This window comes from Tupaia chinensis, unplaced genomic scaffold, assembly GCF_000334495.1.
Source record: "Tupaia chinensis unplaced genomic scaffold, TupChi_1.0 Scaffold000159_1, whole genome shotgun sequence".
Classification (NCBI taxonomy): Eukaryota; Metazoa; Chordata; class Mammalia; order Scandentia; family Tupaiidae; genus Tupaia; species Tupaia belangeri.
Genome location: NW_006159630.1, coordinates 8,550,078 through 8,562,704, shown reverse-complemented (window position 1 = coordinate 8,562,704; position 12,627 = coordinate 8,550,078). Strand labels below are relative to the sequence as shown.

Here is a 12,627-nt window from a genome sequence, read left to right as displayed (position 1 = left end):
GCCTCGTCCCTGGTTCCCCAGAGTGGGTGCTCACATGCGGCTGCTGGGTGGGATCTTGCGGCCTTCCCGGAACCACGTCACCTGCGGGCGGGGGAAGCTGGCGATGCGTGGGGCTCGGATGACCGCTGCCTCTCCGTGGGACACGCTCTGGTGCTTCTCGCCCTCCTCGAAGCTCCCCATGTCTGCAGGAGGAGAGCACAAGCAACAATCGGGGCCCGAGCTCGGTCTCCAGGGGCAGCAGACCAGTGACCACAGGTAGGGGACACGTGCTAGGACCAGCCCACATCAGCCGCCACCCACGCCCTAGGCCGTCACTGTGATGTGCCCAGGGCTGGGCCATAACATCACGTGGTCACCCGGGAAGCCCCACCGCGACCAGCCCTGCTTCATGGTTTTGGGTTTTATATCCATTTATGCCCACCTATCCTGGAATCGATTTACCCAACAACCATGAAGGGCTAGTCATTGTTTCACATATTTTACAACCAGAAAAAGCTCAAATGGGCTCAGAGAAGTTAATTAGCTTGTCCAAGGTCACAGAGCTGAGGGACAGAGCCAGGGTTTGAACTCGGACCGTGCACTCTGGCCCTGCCTTATGGTGCTGTGACAGGCATGGCAGGCAGGCTGGGGTTGGGGTGTGAGATGCAGGGTGGGTCTTACGGCCAGGCTTCTGTGCTCGCAGCGGGAGGGCAGGTGGGCACGCTGGGGGCTGGGGGCTCCGGAATGCTTACTGACAGGTGTGAAGACGATTCCCCACCCCGGGCCTTGCGTGTGAGGACGCACATATGTGTGAGCATAAACACCATATTGCTCTTTTAAAAACATGCCTCCCCCTTGGCGCGTCGGAGGGGAACATTTATTCTGGCTCGTATTCAGTCAGCCGGAGGGAGGCGGGGAGCAGAGCAGACATGGGCAACTGCTGCCTGTGGCCTGCCTGCCTGCTGGGACGAGGAGTGGCGCCGGGTCCCCGCAGGGACTTGGAGATGAAGTGTGGGAGACTACTGCCACAGCCAGACCAGTTTCAAAGATGGGTTTGGGAAACTACTGCCACAGCCAGACCAGTTTCAAAGATTATTGAGAGAGTGCGAGAGAGTCTCTGGGTTCTCGATCCACTCTCGATGGCAGGTCCTACCGCACACTGGAGATTGAGGACCACTGGCCTGCCTGTGTGCTCGGTTTCAAGAGCCCTGGATTCTCTTTCGGCCATAACATCCCTTGACGACCCCCCTGACCTAGCGGCTGACCACGATCTCACATCTGCTCTGGCTGTTTCCGGAGCTCCAGGACGCAGTTTCAGTCTGCTGGGCATTTCTGCCCGGAGGGCCTTAGTCACCCCCTCACCACGCCTCCTTCCTGCATGGCTGGGTCTCCTACCCTGATCACCTGAGCTCTAGCCCTTGAGCCTGGGGGAGGGGGAGGCTCTCCTTCCTCGGTCCCCAAAGTCCCCAGGCTCTTCCTCAGTAATATCACCCTATTTTACCAAGGTCTCTGTTCCCTCAGGCCCCACCAGCCACCCACCCATCACTGCAGCTACACCGGCTCTGTGTGCTACCTCCATCCACCTTACACACTGTTCCCGATGAATTTTTCTGACTACCTGGCAGACCTGGTGAGAGCCTTGGGTGTCTTCCCATTGCCCCAGGGGAGTCTAAATTCCCTTGTTTGGATTTGAGGTCCCTTCCTACTCTGGCTTTAACCAACCTTTCTTGTCTGGATGCCCACACCCCATCCCGCCATCTTGAATCAAGCACTCCTCGTTTCCCACCTCGTGGCCACTATTTTTGCTGGAATGCCACCAGGACAAGCCATGATTCACCAAAGCACCCTGGCTCTCCAGCACTCTGGAAGGATGTAGTCAGTTAAGTATCTTAGAAAATAAACTCTACCGTTGGCATCCCTGTTCTAAATTTGCATGCAGTGTGCGTAAAGGGAGTGGCTTGGGAGTCTGCGGGACTCCAGTTCAAATCCTAGTTCTGTTACTGATTAGCTACGATGTTGGGTAAAACTTTTGACTTTGTCGAGCTTATATTCCCTCTGTCGTAAAATGGATTTAGGAACAGTGCCTTCTTCACAGGTCGTACCGAGGGTATATGAGCTAACGGGTGTGTGGCAGCTTGTATCCGTGTTCATCTCCCCATCTCACATGCTCTTCTCTTAGTGTGACTGACACTCCTCTCACTGAGACGTAGGGGCTATGTCTCCTCCCCTTGAATCTGGGGAGCTCGTGACCACTCCACAAAGAGGATGAGTTGGATGTGTTGCAATGGGACTTTTGAGGCTAGGCTGTCCAAAAGATACAGCTCCCACCGGGCTCTCACCCCTCCAGATGCTCGCCCTGGGAATCCAGCCACCATGTTGTGAGGAAGCTCAATCTAGTCCAAGCTGACCTGAAAACAGCCCACAGGGAGAGGAACTGAGGCCCCCAGATGACAGCCAGCATCGGTATTAAACACGTGAACGAACGCATGTGCGCTCATATGATTTCAACCCCCAGTCCTTCAGCTCTCAGGTCTTCGGCTGAGAACCCAGTTATCAGAGAGCGTGGAGAAGCTATTCCCCTGGGCCCTATCGCAGAACCTGGGAGCATAATAGATTGCTGCATACCATTGTGTGTGGGGTAATCTGTTACATAGCCATAGAAACTGGAAGAGTATATAAAAGTGCTAAAAAATATACCTAATGTTTGCAGTGTTCAAATATAAGGGGTCCTATGCATTTCTCATAGTTTAGTTTGAACATCAACTAAGATTACCCCAAAACATCCCAACAGAATGATGAGACAAGGACTCGGTGAGCAGTCACCCTCCACCAGCTCCTTTTCCGTGGACACCCTGCATCTCATCTAATTTAATCCGCACAGTTCCATGACAAGCCCAGTTTTAATACATATATTTTTTGTTTATTAATTTCTATTACTTGGCTCTGTCTGTAAAAAAATTGCATCAATAAATCACACTGATTTCAGTTCTTACAATTATTTTATCTATTTAAAAAAACTTTTTTGCCGAACTCAGAAGATATATTTGAACAATTTAAAGCAATTTTATGGTAATAGTGTTTCTCCTCTCTCTAGTTTTATTAGCTCCATTTCATCGGTGAGGAAATTAAGGCTCATGGAGACAGAGTGGCTTATCTGACATTGAGCAGTTAGGGCTGGGCCGGGCCAGCGTTCACTCAGGCCCTTCTTGTGCATTTCCTTCTGCTCTCTTTCATGACTCATATCCTGCATTAAGATTCTCACATTCTTCCTCTCTGTGGATGGTAAGCTGTGAGAGGCTGTTGTATTCATGAGCAAATCCCTACAAACACCTGCCCGATGCCGTGCACACGAGGCTCTCTCCCCACCCAGCCAGTGCTACTCCACAGCTCTTTCAAGAGCCCCTGTTAACGGCCAGGCAGACCCCTGTTCTCATGGGGCTTCTAGCGTGGTCAGGGAGACAGTGTAAGCAAACCACCCACGAACAAATCTTCAGGAACATACTGAGACACCTGCTGGGAAAGAAGCGACGGGGGTCTCTGAGGAGCGGCAGTGGCAGGAGAACCACTTTGGCCTGGGAGGTGGGCTGAGGCTTATTTGGTGCTGAGACACACATAGGTGTGTGTGTGTGTGTGTGTGTGTGTGTGTGTGGGTGGGTGTTACAGTTCAGAGGGAAGAAAGCGTGCGAAGGTCATGGGGGAGGGGAGAAAGGGCAGTCGGGGGAAGTAATTGAAGGCCAGCAGGGGGAGTTCGCTCGGTGGATGGATGGATGTGGGATGGATGGAGGGATGGAAAGGTGATCGGGTGAGTGGATGGATGGTCGCATGGGTGCATGGATGGTGGGATGAGTGGAAGGATGAAGGGGTGGGTGGAGGAAGAGAAGAGATGAACAGTTGTGTTTACTAATGTATATTTGTATTATGGGATGGATGGAGGAAGGGATGGGAGGATGGCTGGTTGGTTATATATACGTATGAGGGGACTTCAAAAGTTCAAGGAAGATGTGTAGTATGAAAAACCTATGCATGGATTTCAAAACTTTTGCATCAAGATAAACACACTTCATTTCTATTCTTCTATGAACTTTGTGAAGTCCCCTCACATGTATGTTTTTATGCTGGGATGGACAAAGAAAGGGATGGAGGGATCGATAGTGGAGTGTGTGTGGTGTTCACGTATGGTGGACTATATGGTGGTATACATGTATGTATGTATGTATGATGGGATGAATGGTGGTATGCATGTATGTATGCACGTATGGTGGAATGGATGGTGGTATACATGTAGGTATGAATGGATGGTGGAATAGATGGCGGTATACATGTATGTATGTATGTATGTATGATGGGATGAATGGTGGTATGCATGTATGTATGCACATATGGTGGAATGGATGGTGGTATACATGTAGGTATATATGGATGGTGGAATAGATGGCAGTATACATGTACGTATGGATGGATGGTGGAATGCATGCATGTATGTATGTATGATGGAATGGATGGTGGTATGCATGTATGCATGCACATATGGTGGGATAAATGGTGGTATAGATGTACGTGTGTATGTATGGATGGTGGTATACATGTATGTATATACGGATGGTAGAATGGATGGTGGTATACATGTATGTATATATGGATGATGGAATAGATGGCAGTATACATGAATGTATGTATGTATGGTGGAATGCATGTATGTATACACATATGGTGGAATAGATGGTGATATATATATATATGGATGGATGGTAGAATGGATGGTGGTATACATGTATGTATGCAGATCTGGTGGAATGGATGGTGGTAAACATGTACATATGGATGGATGGTGGAATGCATGTATGTATGCACGTATGGTGGAATAGATGGTGGTATACCTGTATGTATACATGTATGATGAAATGGAAGGTTGCATGTGTGTATATATAGAATGGGTGGTATGCATGTACGGATGGTAGAATGGACGGTGGTGTGTACATATGTATATATGGAGGAGTACATATATATATGGAGGTCATGTGCGTGTTTGTATATATGGCAGGATGGATGGTGGTATGCATGCGTGTATGTATATCCGGTGGGATAGACGACTGTGTGTGTGTGTGTGTGTGTATGAGATTGGATGGTATTCATGTATGGACAGTGGCATGGATGTGAGCATATATGGTGGAACAGACCGTTGTGTGTGCGTATGGCAGGATGGATGGTGGTATGCATGCGTGTATGTATATCCGGTGGGATAGACGACTGTGTGTGTGTGTGTGTATGGTGGATTGGATGGTATTCATGTATGGATGGTGGCATGGATGTGTGCATATATGGTGGAACAGACCGTTGTGTGTGCGTATGGCAGGATGGATGGTGGTATGCATGCGTGTATGTATATCCGGTGGGATAGACGACTGTGTGTGTGTGTGTGTATGGTGGATTGGATGGTATTCATGTATGGGTGGTGGCATGGATGTGTGCATATGTGGTGGAACAGACCGTTGTGTGTGCGTATGGCAGGATGGATGGTGGTATGTATGCGTGTATGTATATCCGGTGGGATAGATGACTGTGTGTGTGTGTGTATGGTGGATTGGATGGTATTCATGTATGGGTGGTGGCATGGATGTGTGCATATGTGGTGGAACAGACCGTTGTGTGTGCGTATGGCAGGATGGATGGTGGTATGCATGCGTGTCTGTATATCTGGTGGGATAGATGACTGTATGTGTGTGTGTATGGTGGATTGGATGGTATTCATGTATGGACGGTGGCATGGATGTGAGCATATATGGTGGAACAGACCGTTGTGTGTGTGTATGGCAGGATGGATGGGGGGATGCATGCGTGTATGTATATCCGGTGGGATAGATGACTGTATGTGTGTGTGTATGGCAGGATGGATGGGGGGATGCATGCGTGTATGTATATCCGGTGGGATAGATGACTGTATGTGTGTGTGTATGGCAGGATGGATGGGGGGATGCATGCGTGTATGTATATCCGGTGGGATAGATGACTGTATGTGTGTGTGTATGGCAGGATGGATGGGGGGATGCATGCGTGTATGTATATCCGGTGGGATAGATGACTGTATGTGTGTGTGTATGGCAGGATGGATGGTGGTATGCATGCGTGTATGGTGGGGAGGATGGTTGCATGTGCGTGCATACATGACAGAATGGATGGTGTGCATGTTCGGCTGGTGGTATGTGCGCATGTCTGTCTGTATGTAAGTTTGCACAGTGGGGCGAGTAGGTGAAGGGAGGGCTCAGCTTGGCCCACGTCCTGCGGTTGGTAGGACATCTCCATGTCTCCACGGCCTAATCTTCCCACCTCATGCGGCTCTCGGACCTTCAGTGCCCTTCCTCCTGTTCTCTCCATTGTGCTTTGTGAAAGGGCCTCCTGATTGTACTCGAAGAGTTCCTTCCTGACAGGCAAAGTCTGTGTGAGGCTGACATACATACACGCGTGTGCTCCCCTCCATTCGGCCACGCATGCACTGAACGCAGCAGTGAGTGGCTGCCAGGAGGGAGTCCTTGCAGCTGGCTGGTGCAGGACAGCAGCTGGAGAGGAGGCTGCCTGATGATGGAGGTGGGGTCCAGGACCCCCGGGAAACCCACTCGCCCCAGGTAGGAGCAGAGAAGGTGTGGATGCAGTTCCCTTGAGACTCACAGTTGCTAATACTGTGTTGCGCCCTTCAGGGCTGATCCAATTTCCCAACAAATTCCCCCCAGAGCAAAGAAGCATGGGCCCGAGGCACAGCTGGATGTGGCCCAAAATCTATTCTTGATGTCTTTGTTATACCTCAAAAAGGTCTTGGGAAGTCTACCTTTCATTTCAGAATATTCTCATGGCTTTAATTTATTTTAAAAACATTTTAAAATCATGAAATATGTCATGCATACAAAAGAGTGACTATAAAAAAGGTAGAGTGGAAAGAAGAAAACGAACACTCAGACCCCACCACCCAGCCTAAGGCAGGAATACCACCGGCACTTGTGCCAGGCCCCTGGCCTCTCCCTGCCCACCCCCACCACTCTCCACCACCCAGGTCATTTTTCTCCCAAATGCACCTGCAATCCTGCTTTCTTTCAAGCATCACCTCATGGAAATGCATTCTTATGCAATTTATGGTTCATCTACTGTGTTTGCAACTCCTTTGTACCTGGGGTTATTCTGTCTGTAGTTGTCTGTGAATTTTTTTGGGGGGGTGTAGTATTATCTCTGGGAGTCCCACTCAGGTCCCTGCACATAATTAAGTCATGTTCACGGCTGCGTGGAATTCTACGAGGGCAAACGCGCAGGCTGTGTGCGCTTGGCTTGTTTCGGGGCTTGGCTCCCGGCTCCAAACGGGCTCACAGGGACCGGGCGGCACATACAGTGGGAGGCCTCCAGGGTACACGCCTGCCGTGAGCCTGCAAGGTGGTCAGTACGTTCGCAAGAACTTTACCAGTAACGTCCACTGGCTTCCTAATGTGTGCCAGTGTCCAGTTTACGCTGCCACCAGCAGTGACGGAAGCGCCACCAACATCTGGTCTTAGTTTGGGACCATCTGGTGGGCATGGAAGGGCACCTGGCTGTGCTTTTCTGTTTGTCCATCATGAAAACAAAGCTGCCCCCTCCACTCAGATGGCGCCGTGCCTCAACCACCCACAACATCCGTCTCATTCCCAGTTAGAAAGACCACAGCTTAAAGTGGCTCAGACTGCCCAGAGCCCCACCTCCCCAGCCTCATCTCCTTCCACTCTCTGCTCCTCTCACTCCGCCCCAGCCACTCCGGCCACCCCAGGGCCTGTGTGTGCTGTTCCTGAAACGAGCTTCCCTCTCTGTGTGGCTCTCGCTTCCTTTCAGTCTGCGCAACATCACCTCCTCAGAGAGGCCACTTCGACCACGGCATCAGGTTAGACCTCATCCTCATCCTCCATCCCTCTCCTCTGACTTCACTTTTCCTTCTAACACTTACGTGTCTCTATGGGCCTCACGGATTATACAAAGGAGCTTTAAAACATCTGGGGGGGGGGAAATGGAATTAAAGTATAAGTTTATTCTGGCAGGCAAATTTTTGAAACCTACGCATAGGTTTTTCATAATACGCATTTTCCTAAACTTTTTGAAGTTTCTCTCTTTCTTCTTCCATGAGTGAGAGAGAGACAGCACCCCTAACAGGATCTTGACACCTCCATCACCCCCGGCCTTGGTCAGCCCGGATTATGGGCATGCGTGGGAACACCGTACTCAGGGAGGTCTCCAGACGCAAACCTGGAACTCCCGTGTGGCTCAGCCTCGTGGAACACTGCCTTTTACTGCTGCCCACCGCTGGCTGGCTGTGAACGCCTGCCACCCCCGCCCCCCGTGTTTTATGCCACGTGTTCCCCGTAGCCTTTGCCTCCCCCATGACTTTCCCGGAGGGCAGAGACGAGTATCTGGACTCTGTCCTTGACCGTGCCCCTGCTGCCTCGCTCGGCGCTGGGTATGCTGTGGGTGCGCCGTGACACGAGTGGTTCCAGGAATGACAACCGTGCAGGTGAGATGGGTGCTCCAGAGAGACACGCGGGCCCACGCTGCACTGTCGCGTGGCCTCTACGTATTCTGCATTTGACACTCCCGCCTCGGACTGAGACTAAGAACGACAGGCTAGTGGGGGCCTTCCAGGACCGTCCCCAGCCCCCACCCGCTGTGCAGGTGGCTGCGGAACCACCAGAGAGAAAGGAAAGCAGGAGGCCTCAGGAAGGCGTGGGCCCTTTGTCCCTGCTGTCTGGGCCGAGCAGGTGAGGGCTGCGGTCGGGGTGGGGGCCTCGCCCAGGGAGAACACGGTGCCACAGACCTGGATGTGTGGAAGGCTGGCTTGGGGCGGGGAGGTCCATGGTCCTGGAAGACTCTCCTGACCCTCTGGGCCTTTCGCCCACTTGCCAAATGCCGGAAATTTATGGAGACTTTAAAAATACAAAGAGACTCGGGTGGGGACAGGCAGGGGCTGGGGAGGGAGAGATGTTTTATTGACTTCCCCTTAATTGCTGTAATTAAAAACATGTAAAGAATCTTTTTTTAACGACTTTGCCATTATCATTAGTTGTTAGCACAGCTGCCTTATTAATTTCCCATTAGAGCCGATTCATGGCCTCTCTTTGGGGAGGGGGTGGGAGCCCGGGGCAGAGCCTGCCTGGCTCCATGATCCCTAGAAGGACTCTCAAAGGGCAGAGGCCACCCAGCAGCTGCTTGGAGCCCCAGGAAAGACCTTCCTGCCCTGGGAATGGCTGAGGCCAGAGGGGGCCTCACCTACCCTCAGAACGACTGCATCTCTGGTGTCGGGGGACGGTGGACAGACAGACAGACAGATGCAATGAAGAGCCCCAGGACCGAGGTCAGGGAGGACTCAAGGACGTGCCTGCTCTCAGGGGTGTACGAGTGCAAGGGGTGGGCCGAGCAGGGGTGCCTCTTCAGTTGTGCACGCTGGGTGTCTGCCTTTCCTCACTCTAGTCCCAGCCCTGAAGAGCACGGGGCGGGGTGGGGCAGGGATGTCCCCACTTACGGAGACAGAATGAGAAAGGCTGCAAATGGTTATTCACCTCTCAGAGAGAAGCGTGATCAGGGCTGGGCCTATTTGTAAAGGCTTATGTGCATGGATTCGGTGACTCTGCGGCAGCCTGGTCACCTCAGTACTAAAAGGAGCATTCCTCTTTGCACACGCAGAAATGAATGCACAGAGAAGTTATGTAACTCGCCCAGGGTCGCACAACTTGTGAGAGCTGAGCTGGGATTTGAATCTGGGGCTCACAGCTGGGCGCATCCTACCAGCAGATTAAAAGGTAAAAATACCGGCTGAGACCTGGGGCTGTCTGGTTTCTCTGAGCCTCGGTTTCTCCATTTTTAACATGCCGCTCACAAGATCTGCCTTCCAACATCTCAGACCTGTCTTGGTCACGCATCGAGGAAAGACATGATTACCCAAGGACAGATTATTCTGGAAGCTCCTTTGCACTCCTTTAGAGACATGGGCATTTGGCTTGAACCTGTCTCTGACTGCTCTGAACTGTCCCCTCTCAGGGAGACAGAGGCTGTGTTCCCTCCTCTCTGCCCGTTCCTGTTCCCAGTGTCCAGCAGGGGGCTCTGCCTCAGGGCCAGGGGTGGCTCTGGGAGTCTTTGGGGTGGTTCTCTCCTGCAGGCTGGCCCCACGGGCTGTGATCTTGACAACCGTGTTAGCGCTGGCCACATCAGAGCTGAAATGGATCCCAGTACAGATGAGGAAACAGGCCCGCAGAGGCGAGTGGAGGTGCCCAGAGCCCTAAGCTAGTCTAGGCCAGGCTAGAACTCATGCTTCCTGACCCCACCACCACCACCCCGGTTTGGGGTGTGCTGTGTGTGCACTAGCTAGGTGCTTTGGCACACAGGGGCCCAAGGAATCCTCCTGACGAACTGAGGAGGTGGCCATCATTAAGTGCATTTCCTGAGCTGGGCAAAGCTCAGAGAGGTCCAGTCTCTTTCCTGGGGCCATAGAGCAATCAAGGGCAGAGCCAGGAGTCAAACTGGATCTGCCTGACTCCAAAGCCCACCCTCTGCATGAAGCCACGCCACCTCCATGGTGAGGGCCCCACAATCTGACAACATTGTAAGGGCCCCCTAAGCCCTTTCACAAACACCCTCAACCCATATAGCCTTGAAGCTCCCATGGGAGTTTGGGCCAGGCCCCCATATGTCACTGCCACCTAGGGTCATGCCTCCCAGCTTCACGGGAGTGTCCAGGGCCCTCTGAACCCACAGTGTGTGTGTGTGTGGGGGGGAGAGCTCAGGGTAGCCACACTTGGGGGCTTGTGCCTGGGCAGACGGTGGAGTGTCAGGCACCATCAGCCCCATCCCTCTGCTTCTTAGGCTGCTCCCAGGGTGGGGTCTCTGGGAGGCAGGCCCAGGTGGGTGGAGCCCGTATCTGCAGCATTCAGGAACTGCAGGTGCACCTGGGTCCTTACTGAAGCCTCTGTCACCACTAGTGCACCTGGCGGGCTGGCCCTGTGCAGGCTGGTCACCGCCTGCCCCTTGGGGCAGGGACATTGTGTATGGGGACTTGCATGTCTGGGCTGGCTCCGAGGGAGTGCCCCCGCTGCATCTGCATGTACGTGGAGAGGGGTGTGGATATGATGGGGCCAGGGGCCCGGTCTCGGGCTCATAGGTCCCTGTCACAGCCCAGGAACGAGGCATTTCAGCAGAGGGGTGCCGATCTCCCTCACCGGGGAGACTGAGTCATCTCATCTCAGTGGCTCTTGGCTCCAGAAAGTTCCTATTGTCTCCTAAGAGCCAGGAGCTTGGAACAGACTCCTGCCTCCCACCCCCACACCCTGCACCGAACAGTATCCTGGATGGAGTCTCCAATTAGCACGTGTATGCACACATGCGCATGACTCACACGCACAGCTGAGCAAGAAGGCAGACCACCTAGGCATGCACACCCTCGCATGCACATAACGGGCACACTTGCACACAGTTGCATGCACACACAGACACGTGCATTGCATGGAAACACACTTGGACACGTGGTACTTGTCAGCTGTGTGATCCTTTCAGGGCTTACTCATGACTCCCACTCACACACATGCTTGTCACAACATGTATGTTCGCTCAAACACACAGGAGACAGACCCAGACACACATACACAATCCATGTGCACACACTTGCATGCACACACACATTCTCTCCCAGACATCCATGAACAAAGAAGCAGGCTGATCTGGACACACATGTTCACACACATCCCGGCACTCCCACACGCACATACCTGGGTGCAGGCATGTGCATGCATAGTCTCTCTGGAGGCCCAGCCTCAGCTCCCTGGCCCCCTGGCCCCTCAGTACTGGCTAAATGGCGCTCCGAGGGAGTCCTCTGACGGCTGACAGCTGCCCGAAATCCATCACTTTAATTCAGGGCTTTTCTGCTCCTTGGAGCAAGCTGAGACGCCGTTAGTGCTGATTTATGGGGACAATCCGTCCTCCACTTTTGATTACGGTTGTTTTCCATAATTATTATAAACACTCTCTGCCTCACTTGAGATTTTCCTCCAGATTTCTCTCTCACTTCTCTCTGCTCTGTGCTAACTCAGAGTGGGCCCTGTGGGCTCCGGAAGAGAGGATGCCCTTTCAGGGAGCATCGGGGCTCCCCTCCCACACCCTGCAGCGTGGCTCGGTCCTCTGCCCTGAGGAAGCCCCGAATGCAACAGCCCCACTGAGCCTGTCTCCAGTGGACAGCAGATACTTTAGGAGGGGGAGGGCTGGTCTGGGAAAGGGTGCTGAGTCACTGGGGGAGGGTGTTGGCTGGTGCCCTGGGGTCCTGGTCCCCCTGATGCCTTTGGGGTCTTCTGGAGCTCCTCTCCTTGCCTAGTGAGGAAGACCTGAGGCCTGGCAGCACTGGGGAGATGGCCGTTACCCTAGACCCTCAGTGAGGGCCGACCCCTACTCTCTGCCCATCCAGCCCTCCCGGGAACCTGGTTCATCATAGTCCCCCTTTCTCAGAGTTCCTCACTGAGTCTTCTCCCAGAGCCCCTGAAGGCACAGGGCCCATCCTGCGGTTATTGCGCCAGGCTGCGTGAGCACAGGGGCGGGGAGGGCGGAGAGCAGGGGTGGGGGGTGGAGAGCAGGGGTGGGGGAGGACAGAGAGCAGGAGTGGGGGAGGAC

At 53.0% G+C, this 12,627-nt stretch overlaps 1 protein-coding gene across 1 annotated transcript in view; it reads right to left on the bottom strand.

Annotated features, from left to right (window-relative positions):
• The window catches only part of SDK2 (sidekick cell adhesion molecule 2), a 131,090-nt gene that overhangs the window by 116,531 nt on the left and 1,932 nt on the right, over window positions 1-12,627 (bottom strand). The window contains 1 exon segment of the mRNA XM_027770819.1: window positions 35-182. Within this exon segment, the coding sequence (XP_027626620.1) occupies window positions 35-182 (148 nt within the window).